At 39.0% G+C, this 11,500-nt stretch overlaps 1 protein-coding gene and 1 long non-coding RNA gene across 2 annotated transcripts; both read right to left on the minus strand.

Annotated features, from left to right (window-relative positions):
* Positions 1–4,047: 4,047 nt before the first annotated feature.
* On the minus strand, positions 4,048–8,372 carry LOC108028205 (uncharacterized). The gene is made up of 3 exons (XR_001768369.3): positions 8,025–8,372; positions 7,821–7,925; positions 4,048–4,100 (listed from the first exon to the last, which is right to left on the minus strand). It is a non-coding gene; the product is annotated as an uncharacterized LOC108028205 (long non-coding RNA).
* A 1,425-nt stretch (positions 8,373–9,797) lies between these two features.
* On the minus strand, positions 9,798–10,641 carry LOC108028168 (uncharacterized). The gene is made up of 2 exons (XM_017099828.3): positions 10,428–10,641; positions 9,798–10,241 (listed from the first exon to the last, which is right to left on the minus strand). The coding sequence occupies exons 1-2, from the start codon at positions 10,498–10,500 to the stop codon at positions 9,976–9,978; spliced, it is 339 nt and encodes a 112-aa protein (XP_016955317.1). The 5' UTR covers positions 10,501–10,641; the 3' UTR covers positions 9,798–9,975.
* Positions 10,642–11,500: the final 859 nt, after the last annotated feature.

Consider the following 11,500-nt stretch of genomic DNA (forward strand, 5'->3'; position numbering starts at 1 on the left):
ACGTAAGATTTCAGGTTAAGATCAAAATATATATTTGAATTATGCATTATTCTCAATTAAATTAAATTAATAAATTAATTTAAAATATTGCTTAAAGTAACGATTTGTACTGCCCAGCAAAACTTGAACTCCTTGTGAAAAGGTATACGTAGCCGGGGAAACACAATAAGCCCGTCCGTTGCCTAGCGTCGTCGTCATCGGCGCAGTTCGCAGTTCGCGGTTCGCATTGTGCGCTAGTTTAGTGGGTTGAGTGACACAGACACAGTTTGCGGCCGGAGCGAGACGGGAGGGAGTGGGAAAGGCAGGGGAGGGGTGGCGATCAGGTTCTGAGTTGCCGAGTTGGAGGCACTGTTGCGATTTTGTAATCGCAAGCCAAGCGTCGTTACGGCGTTGCCACACTACTGGAATTCTAGTCTGAAAATGTTGAGTCCTTACAGTCCAAAAACGGAGTCCTTACAGTCCATAGCCAAATTTAAAGGGCGTTTAAAGGTTTATTTCGGTTAAGATTTCTTATAAATTATAGAATTGAGAGTGTGCCAACAAAAAAATTATTAAAAATATTGGCTTAAGAAAGTATTATAGGTTTGATCAGTATAATAATATAATATAAATATTTTTATAAAGTGCATAATACTTAATAGTATTAAAACAAAATAAACTGGAAACAACTTTGCCTGAAAACGCACAAGTTTTTGGTAAAGTATAATTGTTTCCTTGTAATTACGATTTTAGAATTTGTATATTTTTACACGTTAAGTATACGTAATGCCCTACAAACTCCTTCATTCGTTCTCTTTGCTAGTACATTTCTGCTATTATAATAATTTTCTCGTTTCCGTGAACAACGATACTTTTGATTTCCTTAAACTTGTACCATCTGGCAACTTCTTTACCCATTTAACCCATGCCTTATAGAAGTGGCCGAAAGGGAAGGCTGGTGAAAAAAGTGCACGTAGAAAACAAAACTGCCAAGCGAAAAAGAAAAACTCCCCAACGAGCATTGCAGTTCTCCAGGTCCCCCTCTCTCTCACTCTCTGTCTCCCATTGCCGTCTCTTTCCTTCGCTGTCTCCATTTCCATCGCTCATTCCAGAAGCGAGCTCCCAACTCCCCGCAGAAGTTGTAGTATGTTTTCGGGATGTGGAGTATACCACTAGGATGGATGGATAGCTCACACAGATACGGTGCTTTTCCTGTCTGTGTGTGCACGAGGGTGCCTCTGTGTGGGCATCTGCGCGAGTGTGTGAGACGAAGCGAATCGAGTCGAGAGTAGAGTAGGACAAAAGGGAGACACAATTTTGGTAGCAATGACCTTCACCGCGTTGTTCAAGTTGTCGTGCTTGTTGTTGCTGCTGCAGCTCCAATACACTCGCACACTCACTCACATTTTTATGCACACACAGACAGGAAAGCAAATGCAGAAAAGAGAGCGACAGAGAGAGGAAGGCTCCGTGAATGATGCATGAGTGCAGATGGTTGTGGACTGTTTTGCTGTGCGAAAAGGGGGAGGTGTTGGCCGCTAGGTGGCGCAATCGCCCATTCCCCCTTGATGCAGCACTTTAAAAAATTTTCGGTTTCTTTCAAAAGTGTATGGTTTTGGATATTCTATTATTCTTAAAGCATTTTCAAAACATGTTACATTCAAATAATTTAGGATCATAAAAAAGTTTTCATTTAGAAAGAAATTACAAAATTTCATTTTTTTAAAATCAAATACGAATATTTAAATGTGGTTTATTGAGTTGAAAAAACAAAAATTTGCATTAGAAAGGGGAGGAAATTTTGTTATTTATAATACTTTATTTATATTTTAGTTATACAACTTATATATTTCTGGTAATTTTTTAAACAATGTAGTAGATTTATTTGAATGTAAAAAATCTAAAAAGTGTGATACAATTAATATTGTTTATATAAGAAAGTTTTAAAAAGTTCGAAGTTTGTTTTATAAGAAAGTTATATATTTATTTTAATAAATACAAATTATTAAAGTACTACATTATGTAGATCTTTTTTTTTCTTTCTTAAAATTATTATCTTTAAAAGCCAGGTATCTTTTCGATATTCGTGAATACATTTTGACATCAGTTTCAAAGCAAACATATTTTTGACGTGCACCCTCTACCCTCCAGCCCGAATTGGCCGCTTTTCCCGCTCGCTTTTCACTGCACAAATTAAACGTACAAAAGATAAAAGTGCTTTTGTGCTGCCATTGGAAATGGAGTTGTGTGTGGAACAGAGGCGATCGGCGGGCGGTGGCTCACTGACGGCTGGGGGCAGAAGGTGGTGAACCTAGCGTAAACTTGACACTGACGTTATATGAACTCCACCCGCCCGCTCCATTTTCCCACTCGTTGGGCCCCAGGGTGCGGCCCGTCGTTTTTTGTTTTCCTTCTCCGCTTTCATTCGAGTCTTGCCTCTGCTATTCTTTTTTCTGCATTTCATTTTTGTATTACTCTTTTTTGTGAAAATTGCTCAAGTGCGACGCAGACTTGGTGGGAGGCAGGCGGGGGCTTGCACGGAGTTGTGGGCTGGTTGGGTGTTTAACTTTTGGTATCATTGACCTGGAGTTCTGGAGTTTCACAGGCAGACAAAAAGAACCTCCCCCACTTTTCTGGATGGGTGGAAAAGTGGGGAAAGGGGGGAGCTGAAGTCGAACGGTTAGTCATTGTCGACGCCATTTTGGAAAATTTGTCGCAAGCGCATACAAATGCATAAACATACAGGCACATGGCCAAAAGGGATGTGCCATACGTATATCTCTATGTAAACACACATATTTGCGCTGAGCTTTATATTTCCCCCACTTTACAATAGGTTAGTCTGTTATTGTTCTGTCTGCGAGGATTAAAATTGTCCGTGTGTGCTCGTCGTATATATCTCCCCATGTACATGAAAGCATGAAGAGTGTGTATGACACAAAGTTTTCGCTTTTCGTTGATTTTCATTTTAATTGTCGTGTCCCTTTTATTTTAATTTACTTTTTTTAGTTTACTCATCAGTTGGTTAAACTGTCACATGGAAAAGTGCTGAAGTGGAAAGCTGCAGGGGTGGAGGTATCGAAGACAAATTAAGGACCATGGGGATGGATAGAGTGTAGTGAAGATGGCCTTTTGTCATACTACTCCGCATGTTACGAATTATAGATAAGTATAAAATAGGTAATTATAATGAAATTTTCTCACATGGCAAGACGATCAATGTAAAAGTATTAAGGATACAAATTTAATGGTACAAACGTAAGCATAGTAAATAAATGTATTATTATTTTATTAATCAAAAAATGTTTATAAGAGATATTAAATAGCAAAAGCTATTTTAATAAAATTAAATATTAATTTTGTACTTAAATTAAAAATGAAATTTAATTAAGCGGTAGCTTTCATAAAATAGTTTAAATATTCGGATATTTTATCAACATTTCGCACTGGTTCAAGTACATTTTATACCTAATTTAAGCATTATTTAGTAAAGAATATTGTCTAAAAATTAAAGCGATAGAGAAATGAAAAAAATGTGATGAGTTTCTGTGTAGACCTTTATTAGCCATTTTAACATTTCCCTAAGCAAACTTTAATTTCCATATCTTTTGGAATGAATTATTCAACCATCATATATTTCAAAGCCCCCTAGGATATATTTTCAAAAGTGTGCGACAAAAATTAAACTACTCAAGATTCCTGGTAAAGATTGCCACACTGCCTCCGTCGCGTTGAGTGCATTTAGTTCTTCAAATACCAATTGGAAAATTCCCAGTCCATCTGCAATTCACTCATTTGCAATTCAAACTTGTTTCCACAGTTACTGCTATCCGAGTGCAAATCTCAGCTGTCCATTATCGTTGGGCATCTGTCCCCCATTCCACCCCACTGGCACCTTGGCCGGCGGATATCAGATGGGTGCACAGATGGGGCGCCGGCAAATGGAGCACTCAATGGACTAGGCCAATTAAAAATCCAGTTCAAGCTCAGCCAGTGCAGCGTCATCATCACGGACATGATGGACATCATGGACTTCATGGACACCATGGACCTGGGCCTTCCGATGGTCGGGGTCTGCAAACAGAAAGGCCACGGGTGCGTCCTGGTCACACAATAGAAACCTGCCAATGCATAACGCAAATCATAAATGGTTTTATTTGTGGCCTACAGCATAAGAGCATTGCATGGAAAAAGAAGATACGTTTGGAAAACCAAAGTAAATGTGATCTTAACATGTACTACTTCTAAGTGTATTTCGCCTAGTATTCAAATTATTGAAATCACTTTATGTATTATTATAGTAATTAACTTTGTATACTATTCTACATTATTTTGATAAAATCAAAAATAAATATATTTATTTATTTATACAAAACACAAATATATGTTTTAATTTGTAATACATTATTAAATATATTTATACGAGTTTCTCTAGCCAATGCAACTTCCCAATCTCCGAAGTACTTGTGCACCCTGTGGCAGGTACCAGCCCCCATTCCTCCCCCAACCCAAGGTTGATGAATACCAGACCAGTTTGGACCGGGGGGCACATAGGGAGTGTCGGAGGAGGGGTTCCAAGGTGGTGGTGCAGGAAGCCGCTGCAAGAAGCACCGAGAATGCCATGGCCATGGCCATCGTGGCGCAGTGTCAGTGTCAATGCCAGCAGAGCCGACCCGAAACTGGGTGAGAGTGTGGGAGGGGAACCGGAGAACCGAGCAGCCGAGCAACCGGGGAGCTGGAGAACAGGCGGCTCTGGGAACCGGAGGAGCGGAGCGAGAAGCCACCTCGGCGCTGTGGAATGCAACAAAAGCTGCAGCCACGATTCCAGCGATTATAACATCGGCTAGCGACTCGAGAGGCCATTAGCCCGAGTGCTAGGGCCCACGGCTTTGGCAGCTGAGGAGGAAAAGACTGCCCGCCAGAGAGAACTCTACGGCAACTCGCTCTCGGCTCCCCGTAGCCCAATCTCGGCCTTTCTCTAGTGACGACGCCTGCGCTTAGCGTTCTTTGGACTCCGCTGTGCAATCCCAAAGACTCGAAGTTTCCTAGGCGCTCTAGTCAGCCTTATTATGGGATTATTTGGGATATTAGGGATCTTAGAATAAACCAAAGAACCAAGGAGATCTAGATCTATGATAACCCACCATTTTTTGCTTTTCAAATATTATATATTGATAATTTTAAGAGTAAACAAGCTATGTTATTCAGTTAGTCCCTATCCCAGGTGATATAAGTGAGATTATATGCAATATTAAGGCTCCTAAAATATACCATAGATGCGATAAATTAGCATATAATTTTGTTCTATATTTTTCCAATTTCATAAAATTGTACCTTATTGCTACGGCACATAAGAATTGACTTCCAAAAAAACATAAAAATGTGCCGTAGCATGGCGTCCTTGATCATATTCCCCTGATGCATATGTCATTGCCAGATTAGCCCACCGTAAAACGTTGGACCTCCTGACCGCCCAGAGAGACCATCCAGGGCCTCCCAAAATGATTGGCCAAAGGTGGAACAGAAATATGGGGAAGAGCGACCGAAGAGCTTGGCTTGAAGCTTGTTGATTGAAAACTTACCCACAAATTATGCGCTAGCGAAAAACGTGTTTGGCTCACAGAGCTGGGCATTAAGTCAACTGCACTGACTTGGGCTCGGAATCCGGGAACCGGGAACTGGGAACCAAGAACAGGGAACTGCGATTGGGCACCACGCTCAACGTTCGTCGACCTTGCAACTCGTTCTGCACATTATGCTTATTTATTTTTGTTTTTCCAGCGATAGGTAAACGTAAGCCCAAGACCCAAGACCCATTAGTAAGTGTAGGAAGAAGCGGTCGCTGGTCGGTGGTCGATGGCAATACACTTTGTCCAGATAGCATCGTCGCCGGTCGGCGTGATGGTCATTGAACCGCCAACCGGACAAGTACTTTTTACTGAACCCCCCAGCAACCGGAGGCGGAAAACTCGAATGCCCAAAAATACACGTCCTGGTGCCATAAGTCGCAGTAGATTTCCCTTTCTACTGCTGTCTGGTCGCTGTGTTCTCGACACTTCGGTACAGTTTGCCCCATCGTTGGATATATATCTGCTGGCAGTCTGGCTGTGACTGCCAACTGCCAACTCCCGACTCCAACTCCCAAACTCCAGCTTCGAATATAACTCCGTTTTCTGCTGCTCCACTACCCCAAAGCTTCGAAAGGAAATATTTTTCACAGTCGTTGTGTTGGCGTTGGTCGGAAAGGGGAAGGGATTTGGCCATCGAGCTGCTCTGTGCAGTTTTTAGCTGAAAACTGTCTAGGCTTGATGAAATATTTTTCAGAGGATCTTCCATAAATATATATATTCACTAGGATGAAATATGGTTCAGAGGCTCTTCCATAAATATTTATTTTCATTAGGATCACCATCTATGGCAAGGAAATTGTTTGTAGCCTACTTTTGTGCTGACAGACAGAATTTGAAGATCGTTAGCTTAAAAAAAATACATTTATATTTAGAACATTTGTTAAAATAAGATAACAATGCATTATTCATAAATGTAAAAAATTGAAATTAAATATATAAAATAAAATAATTACTTATGTGTATTTATAAAATTATCCTGTTAAAAGTGTAAACAAAGCTTCAGTATTTTTATTAAAACAAAAGTATTTTAATTTTTTTTTCAACCATTAAAAATGATTGCAACATAATATTATTTTGTATTTTAACCCTTTATTGCTTAAAATTTCGGTTACAAAAATTAATAGCTGCAACAAGTTATAAGTAACTTTTTTCGAAACCTAACCCTTATAAATTATTTTAAAAATTTGATGAAAATTTAACTTATCCATTCTTAAGATGCAAACTCTGAGCCTCCCAAATAAAATTCGTTCGAAATTAGCTGACAAAAAAATTGGTTTATCAAAGCGAAATCAGATTTATGGGGCTGTTTACTGAAAACCGAGCCCTGGTCACATGCTGACTACCCAACAAACTCGAAAAAGCCCCAGACGATGAATTGCACTCCACAGCTGCTGTCCTGGCCAACTCCAATTTCTTCGAAAAGAGAAAGAGAGGGAGAAAGGACACAGGGAGAGAGCGAAAAAACCGAAAAGCATTTCGTCGTTTTTAGCTGGCACGAACAGATCAATGACCTGCATTTCACAGCCGGAGACACAATTCAATCGATAAAAGCGAAGAGTTGGGGCACCAGCTCACACAGACACTGCACACAGATACTGCACACACGCACTGCACACACACACCGACGCAGCGGGGAAAAAACAACATGGCGAACGTGAAATATGCAAGCTTCCTGCAGGAAAAGCCAAAATGGCAGACAGCATGCGGCGAACGTGACGCAGTGCAGAAAGAAGGTTCGCAGGGGCGGGGGCCAAAAGGGGGTCAGAAAGGGAGAAGTGGGTGGCGGGCGGGCGATGGTGGCGCTCCAGGGGTGGCTGCAGCCGCAACGGAACTTTCTAAAATTTCTGGAACAGCAGCAAACAGGAAGGACGAAAAAGTGGAGCGAGAGTGAAGCCCGAATATTTTATTCCATTCAATCAAGGCGCGCAGGCCACGGGCCAAAAGGGCTGATTAAAAATTCAGCAAGGGGGGAAAACAACTAGCCTGGCCAACATCCAGCAGGGTCCCCAGCCAGACATGGCCAAGTGCATTGAAGCGTTAAATAAAATAGCAATAGCATATTCACATAAGGAACAACCCCATAACAAACACTCAATCCATTGACTGTTGTCTGAGCCTCCGCACTCCGTACACCCCCTAAATCCGTATAATTCCTTTCGAACTGACCGAAATGCAATGTAAGGTAATGCCCAAAAGTTTTTGCCAACTTACCGCCTGTCTGAGATTTTTTCGGGGTTGTTCCTCGCGAAACGCAATTTTCTGGGGATTTACTTGACTTGCATTGTGATTTTCCAATATTTTCAATCTGTAATTTTTCTATGACAATGGATAAAAATGTTTTAAAAATCATGTAAACATAATATGTTAACAATAAATATTTAAAATTAAGATTATTCGATAAACAACTTTACTTACACTGCCTACTCCTGCATATTTCACTTGCAAACGATCGGTTTCCTAGTCATCAAGCGGGTTATAGCCAAAGAAAATAGACAGGCATATCACAATAAACAGGCATATTAAGTACACAACTAAGAACCCAAATGTAAGGTAAAAGCAGGCGGACAAAAGAACGAGCATTATCACTAGCACGATGTAATTTTGATTGAAATGAGGGATTCGCCGGGATGTTTAACAAACCGTGGCTACACGCGCAAAGTGTTACATCAGAAATATTCACAAGTTTTAACAATTCCGATTTGTATATAAAGTCAACATCATATTAATTTAATTTTATAATGACTTTTGACAGTTGGTTAGGGATATCGATACCTGATAAATAATAGAAGAGTTCAACTTTTGAACTGTACAAATTATCTTCTAAAAATACATCTATCTTTTTAATAACAAAAACAACATACACCTAGTTTTTCCAAAAACCTCTTCATTGGCTATTTTTTCATATACCCAAAAACATTGGTATATAAAAAGTATTATAATTATAACGAAAGTCATAAAAAAATAAATTGAATTCATAAATATATTTTATAATGGTTAGAATAGAGCTCTTATCTAACTATCCAGCCAATATAAATAATACAAAATAATAATTTGACTCGTCCCAAAAAATATATTAAGGAAATATTGTTGGTTTTTTCTTTCAAAGTTTGTTTTTTTTGTACTATAATATTGAGAGTCCTGCTCGAAGTAAATTGCATCCTAAATAATTTTTGAAACAATTTCATGATACTTCTGTGTAAGATAACGTTGGGAACATAAAAGAGTCAATTCTTCATTAGAGGCAGATGGAAGATATATATTAATAACGTCTATGACTATGCTCTCCTTAGTAATGTTAGGATAATAACACACAGTTAAGGTAATGGAAATGGCATTCCATTCTATTAATTGACATTCCCCAATATTCATCATACCACCCGTGGGCCCAGGGGGCATGGCAAGTCAATTAGCCTTACTAACACACTCCCACGCCACATTTTTTCGGGTTGTTGTTGTTGGCTCTGATGTTGCTTCTCGAGTTGCGCTCTGAAATGAAAACTGCAGCGAAAGTCGGGGCATGGAAAAAAGCGAAATTTTTTGCAGTCATCCCGAAAAGTGCAGCCCTGCAAATTGGAGTCATCCTGGCAGGCTCTCTCCGAGGACTCTCCACTGGATTCGCTCCCCCCTCACTGTCTGCATCGCTCCATCTCTGTCACTTGCAGACACAGACAGCGGAGTGTGGGGTTTTCGAGGGGAGTTCAGTTCGGTATCGGGGAGTTGTCGCGGAGTTTGGGATTCTACTGTCTGGGCAACACCCTGCACCCGCATCCAAAAACCCGGCTCGAACTCCACCCACAGAGTTGCCATGACAACCAACCGATATTCCGAGGTCCAGACTGGGTGTTGCCAAATCCGGGCACTGAAAATACGAGCAAAATATCCAACTTCTCCCCCAATGCGCAATGGGTCAGTGTACAATTATTTTGTCAAATAAAAAATCGGTGGAGAGTAGGTTATGGTGGGAGTTACATATAGGTGATTATTAAATACTTCACTGGTTTAATGGAATTTAATTTATATATATGTATGATTACCAATGAAAATGTATAAAAAGATATACAAAGGGATCCCAGAATAAGGTGTAATACACATAACAGAAAATTACATCTAAATCAAAGTAAATATTATTACATCGAATTTTTATAATTTATGAAAACCATGTGTTATAAGGAAGTATTAAAATAAGAGTTTTTAAAGGTTTCTTCACAGTTTTTAATGTAAGTCTATGCACTTTACAAATATTAATTGGATTGGAAAGGCAGGTATTTATTCCGTTTTTGGTATTTCGAAACTTACTTTAAGAATCGTTTAGCATTTCATTCTTCTTCACGAAATGTCAATAAATAAATACAAATTTGGGATTGGTTTAATGCCCTTGCGGTCTCAGTGCCACCTGTGGAATTAGTCCAAAGTAACCATTTCCCATGAAGATATCCGGTTGAGCGGGACCACTGCCATCCGGATTGGTCTTCCAAGTGATCGTGAGGCAAGGCTCCCCCTCTTTGGGGTCCTGGGGTACTGCTATATGGTAGTTCTTGGCATCGTCCGCATTTATATTATGCTTAATCAAGATAACGGGATGTTGAACTCCGAGCGTTTGCTGATAAGTTGGTTGTTGTTGAGTTGGATTTACTAAAAAATGGAAATGGTTACAAAAGAGATAATATTATTTGTATTTATGTTTTAAAGGGTTGGTGTTTTCTCTTCATGCTAATATATACTTTTAAGATAATTTATCCATTTCAAAAGAAAAAATATTGAATCTTATAAATTCATCGAACTTTGATGCTACGGTTTCCGCGTCTAGCTGCTACTTACATGGGTGGCTCCACGCGCAGACTATCAGCAGCGGACAGAAAGCCAGAAACTTGTGCAACGCCTCTGATTTCATAATTTATTTATATGCGGTCTATGTGGAAATATAAACAAATACTGTTGTTGTCTGGCTTCCTATACTAGATGCAGCGGTTCTGAATTATCTTTCGATGACGACGCCCGTCCTCACTCCAAGCAGCCTCAGCTCAAACTGTTCGAGCTGTCGGCCCAGCTCTGAGTTTCGATCTCCTCCGCCCGCCCTACTCGCCGCTCCACCTGGTATTCACTACTTATCAACTTTTCCTGAATGAACCAAATCTCTTTGTAAACAAAGCGGAGCGCAGTAGCATCAATCCCAGATTGTGAATCGGGAGATGATAATGGATTTCAAATCCGAGAACCAAAGAAAGGCGTGTGCAGCAGCTTTGACGGGTTAATCGGTTGCTCAAGATATCTGTAGTAATGGGAATTTGTGCTATGTCTGGGAGGGCAAATTAGTTTTTGCAGTTTTGACATTAAATCAGTTATTAAAAATTAATTCAACAAAATAAAACTTAAAAATTCTCATGTTAAAATAGCGTTGAGGAGTACACAGATTTTGACATGAAAAATTAAATAAACTTTTGTTTATATTTCTATATACCTTATTACTAACTTTTATTTCAGTGTAAACCGCAATGCTAGCAATCTTTTTAGTTTATTATTTAAAGCATTTTATTTTGTATTTATTCATAGAAGATTTTTTATTAAAATTGAGCCTCTGTTAAGCTTAACAGCTTACCTAACATTAAATAAAATGTAAACTGCTTGAATGCTTAGATGTCAAATGTCATGTAAAATGTTACGTATAAAAGCAAGCAGTTGCGTAAAGTGTATGCAAGCTTATGTAAAAAATTTTAATTTTTTTAAAACGAATGTAAATGTTTTTAAAACTAATTAATAAAATAAATAAACAATATGTTATATTTGTTTGTATATGTAATTTAAAAAAAAAATATAATAAATTTAAAAATACAATATCTTTTTTTCTATAATTTATACTTTCCGGTTTACTTGAGCTGTTTTGAGAAAAACGA

This window comes from Drosophila biarmipes, chromosome 3L (assembly GCF_025231255.1).
Source record: "Drosophila biarmipes strain raj3 chromosome 3L, RU_DBia_V1.1, whole genome shotgun sequence".
NCBI lineage: Eukaryota > Metazoa > Arthropoda > Insecta > Diptera > Drosophilidae > Drosophila > Drosophila biarmipes.

What these genes read in the sequence shown, in the direction of transcription:
- LOC108028168 (XM_017099828.3), bottom strand. Translation starts at nt 10,500, where the DNA reads ATGAAATCAGAGGCGTTGCACAAGTTTCTGGCTTTCTGTCCGCTGCTG. An exon ending in CTGCGCGTGGAGCCACCCAT is followed by an intron (nt 10,242 to 10,427) that starts GTAAGTAGCAGC and finishes TCCATTTTTTAG; the next exon opens with TAAATCCAACTCAACAACAA.